This window comes from Corapipo altera, unplaced genomic scaffold (genome assembly GCF_003945725.1).
Source record: "Corapipo altera isolate COAL_440 unplaced genomic scaffold, ASM394572v1 47, whole genome shotgun sequence".
Classification (NCBI taxonomy): domain Eukaryota; kingdom Metazoa; phylum Chordata; class Aves; order Passeriformes; family Pipridae; genus Corapipo; species Corapipo altera.
Genome location: NW_020884897.1, coordinates 10,187,591 through 10,209,037, shown reverse-complemented (window position 1 = coordinate 10,209,037; position 21,447 = coordinate 10,187,591). Strand labels below are relative to the sequence as shown.

General features: G+C 40.2%; 1 protein-coding gene across 1 annotated transcript in view; it reads right to left on the bottom strand.

Annotated features, from left to right (window-relative positions):
* The window catches only part of RHEB (Ras homolog, mTORC1 binding), a 37,048-nt gene that overhangs the window by 3,038 nt on the left and 12,563 nt on the right, over window positions 1-21,447 (bottom strand). The window contains exons 3-8 of the mRNA XM_027648426.1: window positions 18,478-18,605; window positions 12,048-12,115; window positions 8,837-8,919; window positions 4,619-4,675; window positions 4,471-4,518; window positions 3,847-3,928 (exon numbers count right to left, since the gene is read on the bottom strand). Coding sequence (XP_027504227.1) covers window positions 3,847-3,928; window positions 4,471-4,518; window positions 4,619-4,675; window positions 8,837-8,919; window positions 12,048-12,115; window positions 18,478-18,605 — 466 coding nt within the window. The remainder of the gene's footprint in view (window positions 1-3,846; window positions 3,929-4,470; window positions 4,519-4,618; window positions 4,676-8,836; window positions 8,920-12,047; window positions 12,116-18,477; window positions 18,606-21,447) is intronic.

Sequence of the window (21,447 nt, the reverse complement as noted above, 5' to 3'; positions counted from 1 at the left end):
CAGAACTGGGCAAAGGAATTTGAACAATCCTTAGGCAAAGGAAGAGAGAGTTTTTCCTCCATCCTTTGCCAGTCCAAACACAGTCCAAACATGTCAGACCCCGGGATCCCAAACTACTCAAGCATTTACTGAGCACTGCATCTTCTGAGCTCAAAGATGAAGTTGCCCTCAAAAAATAAGCAACAACCAAGTAACTGGTAAGAAGTACATTTGGTACTTCTTACATTTGGTAAGAAGTACATTTTTTGCTACTTCCTTGCTGGATGAACATAACTTGGTTACTTGTTACTCCCTAAATTCCTCCAGTAAAAGTTGGGTCCCACTTTCAACTAGGTTTAAGACCAATTTGGATTCTGGCTGTATTTCAAACAGTTACTACTTTATTGTACTGGGATTAAGATGAAGCACTCTACCATGGCCTAGGTGAAACTAAGTAGGGAATTCCACAAGAAAGGCCTGAAGTTCCTGAAGTTATCCAGAGCAGTTCAGCATGTCTGGTAATAATGAAGCAGCTTGAGAAGACATTACAATAATACCCTAGCAGTCATCTCAGAGGTCTTTTCCATGAAGTCTCAGAATTGCCTTCCCAAAGCCCAGGGACTTCCCCTGATGACTGATGTGCTGGTGATATGCAGGCTCCTCCCAAAGTCCTACCAGGTCACCCATTGTCTGGAGGAGATGTATCTGACCTTGAGGACTGTGGCCAGCCACTGCCATTTATCATCACCACAGCTTTGATCTTTGCCTGTCTCATTTTCCATCTACTCCAAGTCACGTCATTTCTGGAATGTGTTATCTTTTGCTAACTCCTGGCAGAATAGGTATAGTTTGCTTAAGTTAATCTACAGAGCTATTTTAATTGCCCAACATTGCTAGGCCAAGCTCCTTGGACTCTTGTAGATGCTCCAAAAAGGATTTTTCTGGGGGTATAGGGGGCAGGAGGGCAAAGTGGGAAGGCAGAAGAGGGAGAAATGAGCCTTTGCCATCAGATCCTGTTATAGGGAACACCTCTGCTTTCAGCAGCTCTTTGCAAAGGACAAACCACGCAGCTGACGGAGTGTGGTCTAACCCCTGTGGCAGAAAGACCTTCCCTCCTCACAGCTGTGAAGAACATCACATACCCAGCCAATCTCAGACCAGCGCACCAGACACTGTCATTCCTCTGTTCCACATCCACCACACAGAGATGGCTCAGTTTCTGAGAGAATTAACAGATGTTCCCCCACTCAGGAAGCTTTGAACTCTCTGCTAAATTCCCAATCCAGTCCAGTTCATCCCTTTAAGCATCAAACTGGTGTTCTATTAAGCAAACAGAAGCTAAAGCACTGTTGGAAGGAGTATAGAATTAATATCAATAGTTAAGCTACACTTGCCGTACAAAGCCAGTACAGGTGATTATCTGGATAAACTTCAAAGCAAAAATACCAACAGATTTCTTTTTCCAGTTATGTTGACTTATGCAAGGTGAACACTCAGTACCAGGAAAATGACAGCACAGGTTGTTATCAAGGTCAAAACAGAACCTTTTCCCCCCCAAACCAGAGACAGTTTCAGAGTAAGAGAAGATACTCTGTCTTGAGACAGGTCTATAGATGAGCTGGTTTTACTCTGTCAAATTAAGATTTGGAGGAAAAAACCCGCTTGAGTTCAGAAGTGCTCCTGGTCCAACCCACAGGGAGGGATGTTACAATGCCTGACGCCTCCTGTTCCCCCAGCACCTCACAGATCCAGACTCCACACTTGGCTCTCAACGCTCAATCTTCCACCCCTTCAGAGGTGGAGGTCTGCAAGACAGACTAAGGCAGCTGTGCCAGTTTTGGGCTCCTTCCCACTTTCTTCCGTACATCCCAACCTTCTGAAGGAAATATGTCAGGGAGCCTTGAAGGATGGTCACATGCTGTGAGCACCCATCTCAGAAGTGACATATGATCTCCCAAACTTCAAGTTGGACAAATTTTCCAAGTGTATTATGTAAGAGGCGTGAAGGAGGAACTGTGTTCGAGCACCTGCCTCTGCCAACCTGCTGCTAAATGCAGAGGGACACAACTTACAGTGACCTGCAGTCGCTGTTCTGGAGGATCCTGCTGAAAGGAAGACCTTTGCCAGCAAGAATACACACAACTTCTGATTTTATTTTTTATTTTTGGTGGGATTTGTACAGGCCTGTCCAGGATTGAGTATCAGACATGCAATTGTCATTCTGATTTCCCTGAAGGCTACCAATTTTGCCATATAAATTCCAGCTGGCAGCTTAACTTAATACAGACAGTCTGAGACTAAGGAACAGTCACAAATACATGGCAGTCAATGGGGCTTTGTCAGTGCAGCAAGTTTACACACAAGACATGCCAAGCATCCTAGAAAGCTTGCTGCTTCTTTGCATAAAGCCAACCTTTTTTATTCTTGGTTCAAGAACAATAAAAACTCAAAAAGTTACCAGTAAGATATTCTGCTGCATATGAATCGCTGTGCTGTTACACACTGTGAACATATGCCAAAAGAAAAAGAGCACTGGCAATAGCTTTGCCTAATCCAGAAGTATTAAGTCATTTAAAAATAAAGAAGTGGAAAAAAAAGATCAGATGTTTTTAATGGGTTTATTCTTTACACTGTCAATTTAATTTCCTTTGGTATGCATTTGAAGCTCTCCAGCATACAGAGAAGGTATTGAGAAATTTCATGCTTTCATCATGCCCAGTTTTGACAAGGTTCATACAAGTCAGAAATACTGGTAAACTAACTCCAAGTGTTCCATATCTGGTGACAAAAAACAATCCAAGATTTTCTTCCAGGGAAAATCCAACTTTACTCAAGTAACTTGTAGAACTGTTGACAATAAACACTGGACAAAAGCTTTTGTTTTGATTTTGGGGATAGGGGATAGGGAAAGAAAGAAAGGCTGCTGAAACAGGTCCTGTCACAGCTACATGACTGCCCTTCTGATTGTGCTCGTGTTACCAAGGAGGACAAGGATGTGATATGCTACCTTAAATGTGAGACCTTATCATGTGTCTATATTTTCAAAAATCAAAAGCTTTGATGCTCTTGAGACCTATAAGAAAAAAATAAAATAAAAAAAAAAGGGGAAAAACCCTACACCTCCTCCCCAGCCTGCAGCAGTTATCCATCACCTCACATCTGAACTAGGAGGCTCTTGTAGCTTAAGATATGTAAGGTGTCAAACCAATGACAAAATATTATTACCAGCCACAGGAACAAATTCAGATACCATAACATATTTAGGAGGCATTTCAAAAAAAGTTATTTAGAGCAACCAAGAATAAGATGTTATTTACCATGTAATTAAACACTTTCTTTCTGTGATAGGAGACCAGCAAGTGTAAATGTGTGTGGGTTAAAATGCTTCAGATTGTGCAGCTTCACTCCAGCTGTGTCACAGTGGTGCTGAGCTTCTGCTGAGTTCTGACACTTTTCTGTGTGCCCCCACCCCATGGACACACAGAATGATTATTCCCCACAACACAGAGACTGAGCCTTGCCCAGCACCTTAATACACAAGGTTCATTCCCTCATACAAACTCACTGCTGTATAATCAGTGACCTCTTATTTAAGGTAACAGACCCCGTCCCCCCCACCACGTGGATCTGGGGGTTTTTTTTGTCACTAAGTGTTCTGCTGTGTTCAGAGAAGCTTAACTTTCAGTTCTTCACTTCTTCCTCCCATTGACAGTTGCATGGAATGCCTGAATGCAGGCAGCCATTCTGTTTCCATCTACACAAAATACCTGTAGAGTACATGCAAATACTTCAGCTTCCCTTATTAAGTGAAACTATGAGTCATCCATTACACTGCTGTTTGAATGAAGTGACTCTTAAATCCATTACCTGATTTTCTTTAGCAGAAGATTCCAAGAAAGCTGCATTCCAGGATTCTGCTAAAGCTTTCCCTTCTTCATAGCTGATCACCCTGACCAAAGAAAGAAAAGTATGTTCTTTATAGCTTGCAGAAAAATTGGAATCTGATATGTCAAGAAATACCTCCAAGTACCAAAGTACATTAAGTGCATTGTAACAGGAATGTCTTGTGAAGTCTGATCTAAAGCATCTGCTTTTGGCTGCTGTCAAATGCACTACTGGGCCAGGTATAAAACTCCTCTACGACCCAGAAGAGCAGTTGTCCCAAAGTACTGCTTCATTTTCATGATCTGTAACCTCATCTGGTATTGTACAGTTGTGACAAATACACTTCTGTTACTTATTTTGGAAAAAAACCACAAACAAACCCAGAGTGTTAAATGACTGTCCCTGGAACCTTATAGCAAAAATCAACATTACAATAGAAGTTCATGGCTCACAGTTCACATTCTGGACACAGTTCCTTTGCCCAGTACCTTATTTTAACCTACAATTTGATTTTAGTTATGGAAAGCCAAGAACAAAGCCAGTGTGCTGCAGCCACAGGAATGTGGGCTGCTGCCTTGCATTTCCCACATTCTGGAGTTCACATACCGTTCCATATGCAGGTCTTTTTTATTTCCAACCAGCATAATGGGTATTCTGTGAAAGAAAGTTCAGAACTTCAGAACAGTTACAGTATACTGAACAAAGCACTAGCAACATGCCTGCAATGAAATGAGATGAAAGTGTCACTACTTACTGGACTTTTCCCACCATATCCAATAACTTGCCATGGATAACTTTTATCACTTCAAAACTGCAAAATAAAGGGATGAAGTCACACATGCACTCTGATGTTTATCCTCAATACCCAATACACAAGCAATTACATGCATATGTAGGTTGCTGTGTTTAAAACTTACTCTATGTACAATGGCAGAACTACAAAGATGCCCCAAAGTCTCACCCACTTGTGTTACAACAGCAAACTGGTCCCAGCAGCAGCAGGGACCAGCCTGTGCCTACCCTTACAGCCTCCCCAGCTATGGCATTTGCAGAAATAAATAACATTACCCAGGACTGATGCATCTAACACAGAATCACCCCAAGTCCCTCCCACCTCTCATCTGGTTTATATCTGCAGCGAGAAATTCAACTGCTACAGTCCAACAACCCTGGATGAGTATGTCAAATTAAAGCAATTGGAAAGAAAAAGTAATTAGTTAAGCAGGCTCCATCTCAAAAGAATACATTGTTTTTTAAGAACACTTAGTTCATACATAATTTTAAAGTTTTACTTATGTGAAAGACAAAATAAGCCTAAAATTTTGATTTTCTATGGAAAGTGAGTAAACTGATCTGCAGGATGGCATTGAAACAGTGACTATTTGAATATTTGTTGTCTGTTGCCCTACCATGTAGGTGAAGTTTGGATACAGGAGGTAAAGAAGAAGTTCTGTGAAATACCAAGAAGGCAAAAACCTCACTAACAAAATCCACTGCATTTGACATTCAGTACTTTTGGGAACAAGCTATAAACGGGGCTGAAGAGCAGATGTTGTGCTCCTCTAGTTACATTATGGAATGAATGCTGGTACACGAAGGACACAACTCAGATTTGTTTTAAGGAAGGCACAGGCTCACAGATGAGACACACAACAAAAAAAAAGGGACTGAAATTCTTCCAGTTTCTAAGGTTGTTAGCTACAGGCAGTGTCTTGACTTGCACTGCATTTCAATTAGAGTTGAAACTCTTAAAAATAGAGCAGCACTCAAACACACTTCCATCTCAGAGCAATCAAAGACCTGGTGCCTAAAAACACTACTGAAAGCATTAAAACCTCTCACTTCTGGAACAATAAATGCTACCACATTTAAGATGGATTTTCTGTCAAGTAGGTCAATTTGTCTGACTGCAGCAATAATTTTTGAGATTGAGTAGAACACAATGCTTCTCCATGTTCAGCTAATAGTTTCAGTATATCCTATCAAGAAAATGAGTTCTTTGTAAACAAAAGCCTGACTCAGTCTGGCACAACTTACTACTGGTAACTCAAGCTGGATACTACAGATTACAGGAAAATGTGAAATCAATGAAAGGACTTCAAGGACACAAAGAGCTTATGCTGAAAACTATTAGTGAAATTCTGGTCTTGAGAACTTGTCTTGGACACTCCTAATTATTTAAAAAAAAAAATTAAATGGAGCTTGGCTGTGACAGAGTTGAGAGGCAACACTACACACAGAACTAGGTGACCCTGCAAACTGAAAGAAGAATGAAAATGCTACAAAAAAAATCTGCTACAGACCACAAAACTGTTTTTCATCTGAAGAAAGAGGAAGGATCTTAGCACAGTAGCCACAGGATAACTGAATCCCTGGCACAGTACAATCTCTGTTTCCTTTCCCCTATTAGGTGTGTTGTTTCCAGCTCAGCCAGAAATACACCACAGCACAGCCCTGGTGAGTCCCCACCTGAGGTCTCAGTGCACAGTGCTGCCAGGTGTTCTTGTCCAACCTGGGCTCCCCATTTCCCAATTCTGGGTATCTGTCTGTTTGTCTAAGAGTTCACAAGCTTCCTTTTCCAGCAAAAATACTACAAATACACAACTGATCTTTGTTAACTGACCGAGGTGGAAGTCACACGAGAAGTGCTATTTAAACTCAAACACAATTCTGACACAGAAACAAGCTGCCAAGAACTGCCAGGAATTAAATTGGCTTGACCAATTAGTGTTCTAGAACGCTGTTCAAATAATTAAGGTCAGAAGGAGCAGCGACACACTAAGACAGATGCTGACCAATCCAAAAAGAACATCATCACATTAAGCTCTGAAACTGTGAGAGATCTGGAGGCTACAAGAGGTCCTTTCTAGTTCTGTCAAGCAAATGGGCTACAGGAAACAGCAAAATGTGTGAAATGCAAAAAAAAAATAAATTACTAGCTGGCAGATAAATGTGTTACACAAAATCATGGAACTTAGCAAGATACAAAATTGGAATTTAATTAAGCTGAACTAGAGCAAAAGCCTCCCAGTAACCTTGCTGCTGAGAGCCTGGGAATATGAAAAATGTAGGGCATTAGCTCTTATTCAAGTCCTATTTAAACTTCCACTGGAGGCTGGCAGGGAAGATGGTAATTTTAAAAGAGCATTTCTATTAAGTTTGCTGTCAAAGCTCTCACCCCAGCTGGATCAATACTCAGATCAATACACACACTTGGACAGAAGTCAAGACAGATGGTGACTGATCTGACTGCCTGAGCAAGTCACTGATGCTATCAGAGTATTGTGGAAGATCTTCCCTACTGCCTAACAACGTCTTGATACAGAACACAAGGAACTGAACAAGATGGGATCATTGGTACTTTGAAAATTTAAAGGAAGAAAAAAAACCCCAAACCCAAACAATCTTGGAATAAATTGATCAAGACTTAATACTGACGGTAAGAGTTTCTACCTGCAGTCTTAAACTATTCTGTCCTGTTTATATTTTCACTATAACCTGGTTACTGTTTTAGCCAATTGAATGCTACCACAGACATCATGAGGCAACAACTGAGTGGCTAAGAATATGTCCTTTAGCTGCCAACCAAGGAACAGCACAAGTTGCAGAATCCTCCAAGTGATTTTAGTCAAAGCCACTTTTGGCCTCACAGTACCACTTATCAGTGAACATTTCTGTACTCACTTTGGGAGTGTTCTCAAGGCAGAGAACACTAACTCCTATTTCATACCAGTTACTCAGCATCAACACTGAATCCCTCATTAAATAACCCAGATCCAATGGAACTAGGTAGTTTAGTCTCTAGACACACAAAAGCCCAACATCCATTGCATTTCCTCCAGATCACATGTGTTTGACCTTCTCTACTTCAGAACTGAAGATGAAAACCAAGAACGAAGGACTGTGAAATCTGTTCAACATTAAAGACCTGAGAAGCAACAGAAGTTCATAATCAGACCATATCCTTTCTTTGAGAAGTACAGAAGAGCCAACAGGCAAGTTGTATTACAATGGTCTGCTAAAGAGCACTTGAAATGACCAGTTTTGTCTGATTTAGAGGAAAAGACATGGAATGCTTCAGCACTCACAAAGAGCTCATCAGCTTTCTTCAAGTATAAGAGAAGCACCTACTTCTCTTGCACCTGATGACAGTGAAAGGCCTAAGATCTTATTCATTTAACTCAAAAAAAAAAAAATTAAGATAACAGGATTAATAAAGCTGTTGCAAAAGAAGATATTGTACAATATTAGAAAATTAACATCTCCTCAAGAATAACTAGTACTTAAACAAGCAAGATGACCACAGGAAGGGAGAAAATAACAGAAGATGACAAAGTAATACAAAGGCCCAGATGAGTCTTGCAAGTGAATCACTCCAGCTACGATGGACTCTGCCCTCACGTCAGAATGGACAGCTAATAGCACGGAAAAAACCAGATCCTCTGGCTGCAGCATGTCAAGAGTGAGTCTGCAGTCCAAGAGTCATATATTGCTGTTTATAAGAAAATTTCTGATGGTTAATTGGAACAATCCAAGACAAGAAGTCAAAGAAATCTCAGCCCTGTAAAAAGCTACAAGGCCAAGCGACTGATCTAGCAACTAATTGGGTACTTCACATGAAGGTACAGTGCCCTTTAGGTTCAGGTTTACATCTGCCTTTGTATCTGATGCAAGAGCAATGAACTCCATAGTTATTCCTGAAATCACTCTTTGTACTTTTACTTACACCTCAAAATAATCTAGTTCAGCACTGTCTCATTTCTTACAGGGCACCTTGCATGTTAGCCTGCAAAGTGCCTGTGGCATTTGGATCTGAGTGGACATTTCTGAAAAAGCTTTAATTTTAATTTCTATTGTATTTCTAAGGGAAAGAGATATTAACTGAGTTATTTGCAGATAAAGAAAACATAGCAGAGGCAGGAGCTAAACCCAGAAAACACCTAAACCAGAAGAACACAACAGATTTTATTACCTTTTTATTGACGTGACTGAATAAACAAGAATGTAGCCATTGATGTCTATGGAGTACGTCTGAGGAAATATGGAGTATTCATCCTGTAGAAGGAATATTGCATTTAAAATTAAGGTTGCCACAGTTCAGAACTTGATGCTATCAGATCACCATCAGATAAGCTGGTCATATTTCTAAGACATGAGGTGCATTTTATATGGGTAGTACTTTCAGATTTTTTTTCAACACAATGTCAGATGTGGAATCTTTACCAAATTAAGAGAAAGCTAAAGTCAGTCTGTATACTGTACAATTTAATCCACAGCTTTTCTGTTTTATTCCCTCTAAGACTATGGATGAGCTGAAGCTATTCCCAATCCTCTTATCCTGCTTAATTATCAGTTTCTATTAGTACAAAACATCTACTCTGTCCCACCACTAGTTAGTAACTACACCTCTTATCTTGCTGGTGATACATTTCAAAATCCTAATTTCAACAGCTGACAACAGATCTAGCAGTTTGTAATTTCAAGTGACACTGATCACATCTAAATTACCTAAGGGGTCTGTTAGGAAGTGATTAATTGTGGCTTACTAACTAATGTTTATCAACTAAAGATGCAAGAAGTACAGTTATTAGATGCTATATGACAACTCTAAATTTACATTATATGACAAGTGTTTAAATAAATAAAAAAACCAAACAAAACACCAGAAACTTCATCACTGAATTTACTACCCCTCTAGAAAAGGAACTGACCAAAGAGGCAAATGAAACACTCATATATTGCAGGTAATGCAACACAAACACTAGGAATCCAATGTTAAAAACCCAAGTTGTTCCAACTCATATTTCCAGGAAAAATTTCCATTTTGACAACAGCCATACTTCTTAAAGGATGAGTTCTCAAATTGTTAAACCTGTGCTTCTGAAAATGTTAATTTTATCTTAAGATCAAATAACCTCTCTGTATATTGTCATGGCTGAACAGATGGAACAGTGCAATCACACAGCTTAAATCCAGACAGCCAAAAGGAATCAAACTTCCCTAACTGGCAGAAGAGGAAAAACTCTTCATAAATCAACTTCACAGATCCAGCCAAAAAAAGTTTGAAAGAATAACACTTAACAAAAGCTGCCCTTATTTGCCTTTATTGCTACACACAGAGGGCAGCCCTCCTCCATCTTCTGTGAAATGCTAAACTGCCACTCCAGCGGGATGTGTAATCCCAAAGTCAATAGAGGAGGCATCCAAGTCAGTCTCAGTGTAAAACAGGTGAAAGTGCAGCTCTGTTGCTTGACTTTACCCGGAATTCTTCAGGAATTCCTGGTAAATCCGCTGGAATTTGGTGTTAGGTAAGATTTCCTTTTGCACTTCTCCTCTGTGACCCCGTACCAAGACTCCTGTTGAACTGAACTGCACAGAGCTCAGTAAATAACCATGACAGGTAAAGAGACACAGGACAGAGGAGGAGTACTAAGAAAAATAAGTGTCATAACCTCAACTATTTCTAATTCATGACTTAATTTTTAGCTCGTTAGGAGAAGGAAGAAAACCTGCCAATTCCCTGGTACTTGTGGGTCAAATTAAGGAATTTGTCAAGTGATATAACAATGTTGCTACAACTTTTGAAGCCATAGCCAGGTTTTCAAAAGTACATAACCAATCTACAATATAATCCTTGCTGTGCTGTATACACATAAGTACTCCCTATGGACCATTAAGCAAGACTGACTTAAAGAAGAAATCTGTCCAAGCCACACCCTCCATAACCCCAAATCATCTGTCCCCTCTAACCCTGTGAGCCAGAACTCAAAGTTCAAGTCATTCCACGAAGAATTAAATTTTAAAATAACGACAGGCTGGGAAAGAAGCTATTTTGGCTCTAAAATACTGTATGAGGTTAAATCAATCCTCAGCAATAGAGGTATGTTACTGGTGAGTTACAGTGCCTTCCCAGAAGGCAATTTCCTCCTCAAAGAGATTTTTTTTTCTTTTATCACTGCGCTACACAATCGGAGCTGTAAGGCAAGTGCACTTACAATGGCACAAAATGACACCTATGGAGCTTCCTCTGCTGCTCACACTTCTCAGCCTGCCCCTCTCTCACCCTCACTCTCCTCTGCAGAACAATCCCCATCAAACAATCCTGCCCCAGAACGTGTGGCCAGTACTGTGCTCAGACAGCTCAGAGATCATACGTGTTGCTGATGAGCACCACAAGCTGACACCACCTAAATACAGCATGGTGCTCTTCAAAGAAAGCAATCAAACATACCTAGAAGGTTACAGCCCTTCTGAACAGTCCCCCAGCTATGAGCAAGCGTCCCACAGCTTTACAGTTCTTAAGTACTGGCAGCAGATTTTATAACACTAACGTTGTTCAACACTATTCACAGTTTGGTAAAACCCAAAGGCATCGTATGAGATCACAGAAGGTAAGAACACATAAGCAAAAAAAACGTTAAGGATAAAAATACAGGGTTTTAATGATCCCTGATGGTTTTTTCCCCTAATACAGAGTGTTTCAAAAGAGGCAGCGCTCCCGTGCACAGAACGTGCAGTGCAAGTTCAGCCAAGCAGCCCTGTGTAATGAACACCTAGATCTGTATGTAATGAACACCTGCACCTCACAAAGCTCCTGAACACACTCCAGGACACGTGTTCCCTGTCTCCTCCTGTGCTCCCTGTCATTAGGGGAAGCTCGGACGCACTTGTGAACCATCGCGTTAAAATGTAAACAAAGTAAAGCAGTTTACTGGTAGCCCAGTGAGTACCACCTACATGCATTTCTGCCTACTCCCTGTGACTGTTTCATGGATACAAGTCATGGTGGTGTAGCTGGAGCACACACAAATAGGAAAATTCATGGAAAATTTCCCCATGGTTAACTGAAGTGACATTTTCCACCTAAAGCAAGGCTCGTAATTTGCTCTGTAAATATCAAACAAGCTACTTATGTACTTTTGGGACAGAGTTAAGGCAGTTCCCTCTTCCCTTTTTTAGACATCCATTCAAAAGACAGGAAAAAAACAAAACAAAAAATCACTAATAAACCTCAAACCAAAGCCTTTAAATAAACACTACAAAGAAAGTCTTTAGTGACTACACAAGAAGTCAGCATCATTTCACCTCTGAATGCATGGTCACTACAAACTTAGCTCAACAGAAGTATGAATACCTATTGTCTTAACTCTGAAGAGAGATTCAGAGAAGGAAAGATAACTTACTTGGCCAGCAGTGTCAACCAGCTGAAGATGATATTCTTGGCCATTTACTGTGATCAGTTTTGTAAAAGCTAGAACAAAGAAGAAATACAGAAACATGTCAGAATTACACACAAGGAAGGGATCAGAAGTCACTCATCTGTGTCATTGTCAGCCAAGCCACTAAGAAAAAGAACTTTAATTACAGGTTTTAAAGTAGCAATAAAAGGCTACATAGGGTGCTGTACTTTTAACTTGTCTGTTGCAGATAACAAAACTCAGAAATTTACTTTAAGATTTCAAATTTCAGGAGATTCCCACATTGGATGCAGCTGTTCCTCCTTTACTTTCTTAAAAGGAAAGAATAAAACGGGGGTTTACATGCATTTCTAATAAACTTTGAGGCAACTGTAATTACTGGTAACATAAGACACTTAAATACAACTGGCATCAAAGCTAAGTTTGAACTTATTACAGGATATTTTCCTCAGTTTCCAAGCAGTTTAGCACAATCAATTCCCTAAATGTAAATCCCATGAAGTACTTGATTAAGAAAAATAAAATAATCTTTGGGGGCTAAAACACATAGAACCACACTTACGAATATACTAAACCTAAATAATGACAATTAGCTAAAAGTTCACCATGTTGCTTTCACATCTGCTGTAGCTTCCAGCCCATCTAGTCCTCAGTCACGAAGCACACTCAGTCCCAAAAGTGATGAGAATTGCTTCTCTTCCTCGGATTCATGAAATGCCAACGTGCTGTGAGCTGAGGAATCTCTTACTCAATGTTTGTGTTATGCAACTGCAAAAGCAAACAGTGTCACAGCTCTTGTAGGAATAATAATGGACTGACCAGAACACACAAACCCAGCTTTGGAGCTCTGCTTTGGCCTTCAAGATGCACTCCAGACACCATTACGGGACAGTTCTGGTATACTGAGTAAAGTTTGTGTTGTCCTCTGGTTGAGGTCATTTTCCCAAATACTACCAGTCCTAAAACCCTCATCTGTCACTGCAGTGACGAGCAGAGAAATAGTCAGGGAATGGGTCAGTGTAGTGTTAGTTAAGGTCCACAGCTGTTAAGGTTAGCTGTTAAGGAAGCTGTTAGGTCAGTCAAGCTGTCCACAGCTTCCCAAAGCTGCAGTTGGATGTTCCCAACCCCACTGTGCAGTCCCCTGCCTACGCTTTCTGGGTTTGAAAAGGGTCTCCTAGAAGCTGAAGTTGTCCAACTTTCCTCCTCCCCCAAAGGTCATTGTCCCATCAAGTCTCCACAATTTGAGCATTATCTCGAATAAGTGGGCTGAAATAGCTGAAACTGGGGGTTTCAACCCACCTCATAAATCAAAGCACCCTTTCAAAAAAATGGAGCAATTCAAACAGCAAAGCCAAGCTAACACAGAGTGTCCAAATCAACAGTGTAAAGCACACCCACAACTTCCATTACAATACCAGAAACTGCCATTTGAAATGGAGAATCAAAGCTCCTGCCTTACCCTGGCCATCCCCTAACAAAGTTGCTTTAGCACATGTGCTGCTCTCAAGTCACTGTCTGGATGCTGTTGTCATTGCTGCACAAAAGTTCTAGGTTATAAAACAAGGATCCACAACAGCTCTTTGCCTTGGATGGGTACTGTGATGGGGACAAACTGTTTGTTTGAACAGATGTTAACAGGCTGCGTTGCTATAATACAATATCCCTGCTTTTAGTCAGAGGGAAAACAGACTCCTCTGGAGACACACTGCATTAACAGGTGTATGGAAACAACAGTCCCTCTCCAGTCTCTTGACACTGCACATACACATCAAAGCACTCTGCAGTCAAAGTAGCTTCAAGAGCATCATGAAGTTAATATTTAAAAAGGGAGAGATGACAGCTTTTTCAGACTATTCTAGAAGCCTAGAAGAGACCCAGCAAAGACATCATCATCAACAGTACTGAAAGAGAGTGTGACACAGATAAGGGAAGGGAAACAGTGGAGGAGTCACCACAGAACTGTTAGTTCAGTGCAGAGCCTTGCAGCACTAAGCACAGCCCACTGCATGGAGACAGATCTGCTTCGATGAAGTCACAATTAATGACTTTCATTTCTTTGCCGAAGCTTTTCAAAAATATTCCTGGTTAAGAATTTCATCATCCGAAAAACCTGCAAGTGTATTTATTGTGATCTGTTGATCCAGAGGAATCAACCATTTCCAATTCCGTCACCTACTATCCTGGGACACGTTGCCTTTCGTTGTGCTGATGAGCAAGAAAAACAACTATACAATCACTGCACAGCCTGGTTCCTCCTGGTAGGCCAAGGACTGAATTCAGCAGGCCTGACCAACCTCTGCACCCCTAAGTCATTCTGCATCTGGAAAATGCTGCTCATCAACTGGAACATGATCTTGGAACAGGACATGCTCACACTTTACAACCCGGAACTCCAGTGATCAGCATTACCCTAAGATCAAGTACACCAGTATGAATGAAATGATTTGCATATGCAACTCAAATGACAGCTGCTGTGAAAACAAGCCATTACGATTAAAAAAAAGGCAGGCAAACAAATGCAGGCTTTCAGATCAACAGTGATACTGAGTGAAAGTAGGAGAGTGGTGCAACATCATCATGGCTAGGCTTTGTGAATGAAGATTTGGGTGCAACATCACTGCTGTAGCTAAATACAACCACCTCATTAGGGTTCCTGGGTTACTACCTCCTGCGTCCCTTTCTACTGTCTTCATTTCAAAGTCAATGCCTGTCACTAATCTGTCAGGACATCTTTCACAACACTGAGATGTGTGATGCAACAGAGCTATTTTTAATTTTCCTCAGAAGCCTCACTGAGGAAGGCTGCTCACCAGCAGCTCCTGGGGAGAATCACAATTCACCCTTTGTGGAAGAAGTTTAGCTCTAACAGACCCATAGGTACCCCCTCCACAACTACTACGGTTCCTCCAGCCCCCTCCTCCTTCCTAAAACACTTCTACTCACAGCTGCATCAAAAAACATGGGATGGAGGCAGGAAGTGAATGGGGGAAGATCTGTCCTTTCCTTAAGGAGCTAGTGAGCCTGTTTAAGGGAGAAAGGAAGACCACAGAGCTGTGGAACAGTGCTTGAAGCCCCTCTAAAACAGCAACAAAAATCAAAAAGCAGCCAGGCAGCCCTTGGAGGACCTGGAGAAAATATTTGAGACTGGGGCTGTCATCTTTCCTGCAACACAAGACATCCCTGCAAAGACAGGGTGGGTGGAGACATGTGCATGTCTTCATTATCTGTTCCTTCTGACCTATTTGAGTTCCAAATTCAGATTCTAGTTATCATTCCTGTAAAATTTTTGAGTTTTAAATTGCAATGGTCTTAGTTCACGTGAGCTAATCTGCCTTCAAAGCCCCATCCAGGCCAGTGTCCACACAGACTCCCTCCACACACTCCTGCTCTCCAGGGATCTTTCTTCTGCTTCCAACACTCCCACAAGTAGTAGTTCCACTAGTTTCTTAACCTGAAACCATCGTGGTGCCACTCCTGTTGGGACACTCAGAAAGGGAAAATCTCTTTTGTTAAGCAGTGAGGTCTCACCTCCACTGCTGCCACAGAACACAAGTTACTCTTCCTGATACATAAGCTTAGTAGAAGCAACTGAATTCAACATCCTCATTAACTTAAATAAACCAGCAAAGGAAAATGCAGCAGTGAAGTACTGTTCACCTTCACAAACACTCGGTGAAATCTGATACACCTGGTTTTCCCTTTACAATTCCAAAGGTAGAGATTTTCACACTTAGAAAATGAAACTCTTGGAATAGTAGGTCTTATTCCTATTGTTCAAGGCCTATACAACTTTTTCCTGTAAGAGCTTGACTATAGCTTGCCTTCTATACAATTTAACTTTACACTCAGCATTTTGTGCAAATTTTATTATTAGAAGACAAAAATTATAAAGATTAAGCTACCTGCAGTACTACCTTTTCATCAATGCTGGTAGGATACTGTAATACATTACAAGGACAATTTTCTGGAGACAAAACAGAAATCACACAGGTCAGTCTACCCTTCACTGTGTACTTTTTTTGTAAGTGTAGACCCAACCACTAGATGAAACTGAAAATTATAACCTCCTATAAAAAGCACTGGAAAAATGCAACATTCTCCAACACTGTCCCTAGTATAGGAACCCGGACTTCTCAACACTTTTTGCCAGCATTGTCCACCAAATTTGAAATTATAAGCTAGGAAAAGTGCAAGAGTTGATAACGTACTTTGTGTCTTACGACCCTGCATAGAATCAGAAAAATACAGCTGGGAGTGTCAAAAGACTGGAATGATCAAAGATTTATATTTATAAAAAAAAAATATTTAAAAATATTAAGTACATGAGTCAAAAGAATTAGTTTATATTACATCCATCAAAACTAGTTGCAAATCTCTGTCTTAAAAAAGATACCTTCAATAAATTGAAAATTTTCATTAAATTAGAATGTGTTCTCTATTCTTTTCCTCACAGAAGCAATTCTAAAATATTGTCTTTATCAGGCATTCTAGGGCCTAAAGATGGGACAGATTTCCCACTGTTTTGGACCTCAGGGCATAACTTCTACGTTTTCAACCTTTACTTCCCAGCAATATGTTCTGATGCAAGAAGGGCTCTTCAGTTCTCTACCTTTCAAAAAGCAATTTCCTCCAGTCACAGCCACAGATCACAAGACTTACACCAAATGAATAATGCTGTTTGTTTCCAAAATAAAGAAGAAATCAAGTGAAAAGTTAAGCCTTTTCAGGATGTCCCCGCCCAACAAGTCTTCATGGCCATGACATACTCCATGATTAGAATTCAGATCAAGCAAGCAGTGCAGACTACAAGGATTAAGTAAGAGAAAAATTAATCTGTGGTGTGTTTTCATAGTTAAGAAACACTACCAGTGTGAGACACACAGCTACAGAGTTTCTAACAGCAGTAACAGACAACAGGTAAAGGATGAAACAAGCTAAGCTTGTACCAAGGTGTCAAAACGCTATAAGACGACACAGACTTGGCATTTTGTAGGGACTTTGACTCCATGGTAAATTTGTTCATTCCCATATAACTGCATAAAACTTAAAAAGATTACTTTAAATAATTTGCATTTATATAAAAGAGAGAGTAAAAATAACCTGTCCCAACTGACATTAAGATTTAAAATACAGAAACTTAATCCTCAGTATTTTGTGCGTAGTTTTAATTTAAAACATACCTTACTTATAATTCTAGCAAAGTAAAAAGGGATGATGGAAAGCCTTAGTATGAATGACATCTGTGTAAGAGCTAACATTCAGATCATTCAGGCCAAGGGGTATATTATCTACTCTGACTTGCTAAAGCAAATTGAGAGTTTCTCAAAAAGTAGCATTTGAATTTTAGTTCTAAGCAGTAAAATAATCCCGAGTAAAATATCCTGATAGCTACTGTTCTGTAATTATTACCACATATAAATTCAAAAGAAATCCTGTTCTGTTGATTGCTTCATTCAAACTCACAGAGTATCACATAGGCTCAGCATCCTACTGCAGAAGTTCATAACACTAAAACCACTGCTTTTCAGAAGTCATTAAAATACAAGCAACTCCAGGGTTACAATCATGAAACCAGTTTTATCTGCCACACAATTTAAAGTAAACCAGTATGATCAAGTTACTCAGAGTAGCACTGCAGTTGTTCAAGCACTTTATGACCATCTCTAGCTCAGAAAGAGATGCTTGGATTGTAATGAATACCAGGTAACTCACCTCTGAAGTGACTTTTTGCTCTTGGTAGCATTTTTAATATTAATGTATTTACCCAACCACTACATTAGCTATTCACAAAGGCACTAATATCAACAAAAAAAAAAAACCCTAAGAGAAAAAAGACACTTGAGAAGTCAAATACTCAGTATTTGCAGCAAGTTGATAGTGTACCAACCTTGTTATCAAACAGCTGGAAAGGAGTAATTGAAAAGGTTATCAAGTTATCATGGCCACAGCATGTCACCCTTCTAAGGTAGCCATTTAATTCTGACTGGTATTGATGGCTTTATGTTCATCTGGATATACTGACCCAATAAGACATGTGAGACTCTGGAATACTCATATATAGTGGTACATCTTCATACAGGTATGACATATGTAATTTAAAGTGCCCTGACTACATCAGGGGAAGCAGATGTCCAACAACATAATACAATACAAGGAGATGTATTGTAGCCAGGTTCATCAGGTTTTCCTTCATTCAGTGTTAAAAGACAATTCAGCTGTTTGGAGAAGCATGTACACAGTGATTTCCATGCTGCAATACTGTAAATGTTGGTTTAAAAGAGTAATAAGACTTAAGAGTTAATTAATGAGCTTTCATGTTAATACGTAAATGCCCACATAAGCAGTGTGTATAACGCCAAGGACTTCTGATAAGTTACTTAGGTACAGAAAAGCAGCTTGTCAGTTATTTACTTACTGTTCTCTATGGTTGGATCATACGAATCAACAAACTGTCCTTCCACAAACTGAATCGTCAGTGAAGATTTTCCTGTAAAGAATGGAAAAGAGAAATATGGATTGAAACAAGTCTTCAGGTTGTTATCACTTTACAGTTACCAGTAGATACACTAATGTTTTATCTATCTAATAGCTATCTAGCCAATATGAGCTTTGTATGCTTCATTTAAAGTATCTATACATGACAACTGACCTAGTTTTAAATTAAATGCCTATTCCTAGTAACTGGGTCTCCTGAACATAGAAAAAGCGGAGCAAAAGCTACTTGGTATGTGTTCTGCTTTTGTTTTAACAGGGCATAATTTAAACGACTCCTCCAGTTTAAAACAAATCTAAAAGCAGCAGTGTACAATCCCCACAGAACTAAATTTAACAAACTGCTATACTTGGAAGGTTCTTCTGTCAAGAAGCAAATAAAACTCAAGATCAGTTTCAGTCGTTGCAAAGAAAACTTGGACAGAATTAGCCAAATTTGGTTTGACTTGAAGATTGGACATATTTCCCATGACAAAAGGATGATCTCAAAATTCTTGAGACCAGCATATTCTCCTATTAATCCTCCTACTGCCACACCACAACAGACCAGGGATGCTGTATTTTAAGCAGTGATTGAGGGGGCATAATTGGATTTTTTCCTTTGGAAGCCATTTAACTGCTATACTTTGGCAGACAACTTTCTGTTCCAAATTTCAGTTAGAGTAATGCAAAACACTGAACTTAGTAGCAAACTGAAAAAACCCCAAAAACTCAGCCTTGAGAGATTTTACAAGATGGTGAAGGCAAATTACATACATTGACCATATAAAGTTCTGCACTGACCTTTAAAGTTCTGCAACTGAAGACTTTTCAAGCATTACAATTTCCATTACAGCACATCTTCTACATTTGGGAATCTACTAGATCCTATTACATTATGTTTACTGGACAAATACACTCCTAAGAAGATTGCCAAGTGCATTAGCTGCTTTTGGACATGAGTATATTCTTCATGCTCCTTTATATTCTTTTCATCAGCAAGAAGCACAAACAAAATATGACCTCGAGTTAAAATTCTGACTCAAGACCATCCGACTCAGTGGAAGCCTCTCAATGACCTCTTAAGTAACCAATGTTGTGGTGGAACTAAATAGTAAAATTGTTTTCAGGAATAAATTGCTTTGGATAAAGGCTGCCCACTTGCAGTGCTCAGACCACACTATGTTTAACTTTGCTGTAGAAAAGTCCTTTCCTAAGCATTCCTTCAGGAGATACTAAAAAACAGTTTTCTATTTAGTTTTCTGCCATGCTCAGTGTCATGAGCATGTGTATTCAAGTGTCATGCCAGCTTATTCAAGAAACAATGTTAAAAAACAAAAAATCCAGACAAATCCCAGAAAGACCAACTGTCACCAAGATTTGAACGAGTTGCTTTTTCTCAGATCATGTTCTTAGACACCATTTTCTGATCTTATCTAACAGCACCACTGAAGGTGTCACGCTCACTGTGCATAAGTTGACAGAGGACATTGCACTTTAAACTGTTGCTCCAGCAAGGAACATTCCCCCTCCCCCCTCATTCAAAAATCTTCCTAATAAGGACAGATTAGGGATTGAAACTGTGCATCCCAGTAACTTTCTGCAACTGTGTATTTTGGACAACACTTGGTGAATTTTTGAACTATTTCTTCTTCAGCTTATGAAGTTGCTACCCGGAGTTCATGCTTCCAGATTCTTTGCCAATACCAGCACATTAGGCACTCTGTTTCAAAACAAATTTAACTATTTCTATATTAGGCTGTAAAATATCCAAGATAAGAAGAGCTAAGTGTAGCACAGATCATCACTGAACATTTTTCCTCTTCAGAAGGATCCTAAACTAACTGAAAGACTTGATTGCTACTGTCTGTCTGTGCTAAGCCTGGGAACTGAATCCCAGGAAGGAGTGGGAGCCAACAGAAAACGCTGCATTTAACACCCAGCTGTATTAATTACTGCTTTCCTCCTAACACTGAAAGAGGAGGAAACAAAACCAGACAAAATCAGTGTTCCAACAACTCTCCTTCTAAATTCCTGGTTAACAAGCCTCTCAGTAATGATGTGCTCCTGATCACAAGAGGATGCCTGCTTTCTTCCCTCAGCCACAGGGAAGCTCTCCAGTCTCGGATTCCGCACCTACCCCCTCGGGATAAGTGCATGTAACAGTATCCCACTAAACCAAGGCTTCCAAAGTGGACACGAGAAATTCAAACCCCGGGTCATTAACACCCCACTGCCATGTCTCACCCATGACCAAGCTGCACTCAGAACCATGTAAACAACAGCTCGGCTTGAACTTTGTCCTACAGGTTTTATTCCAGGCCTTTGACCTATGCTCGTGGACAGGGCAGAAAATCAAGCTGACAATTTAGCTCCTATTTGCTCTTTCCCCAGAAAGATCAGGCAAGGTTTTCAGAGAGGATTGCAACACAAACATTACGTCCATGAGGCAGGGGCCAGGGAACTGCACACAACTACGTCTGCCAATGTGTTTAACTCCACCTCGGAGCACGGCAGGGAGGAGGATTTGGGAAGACACCTCTGACTCCATGTGCAGACACCGCTAGGACACTTCAGCCTTAACAGGATGAGCCTGACACCAGCAGCAAAGGCTTGACTACCTGATTACTCAAGGGTGCACACCTCAGAAAGGCTCAGCTCTAATGTGCCCTCATTTGGAACACAGCCACACATTTTTTTGTTTGTTAAGCTTTTCCTTCTTGCATCCTCCACACTGGTACATTTAACATATCCACTGTACTCAAGTTTTAGGAAAATAAACATCCATTGAGACCAAAATGAGAAGTGTCACAAGCAGAAGCAAGGCTGGGAGCTGGGTGCAGAGCCTTGCTACAGTAACTCCAAGCACCAGATGCTCCATGGCAGAGGAGTTACAAGCAAAATCCTCCAAGTT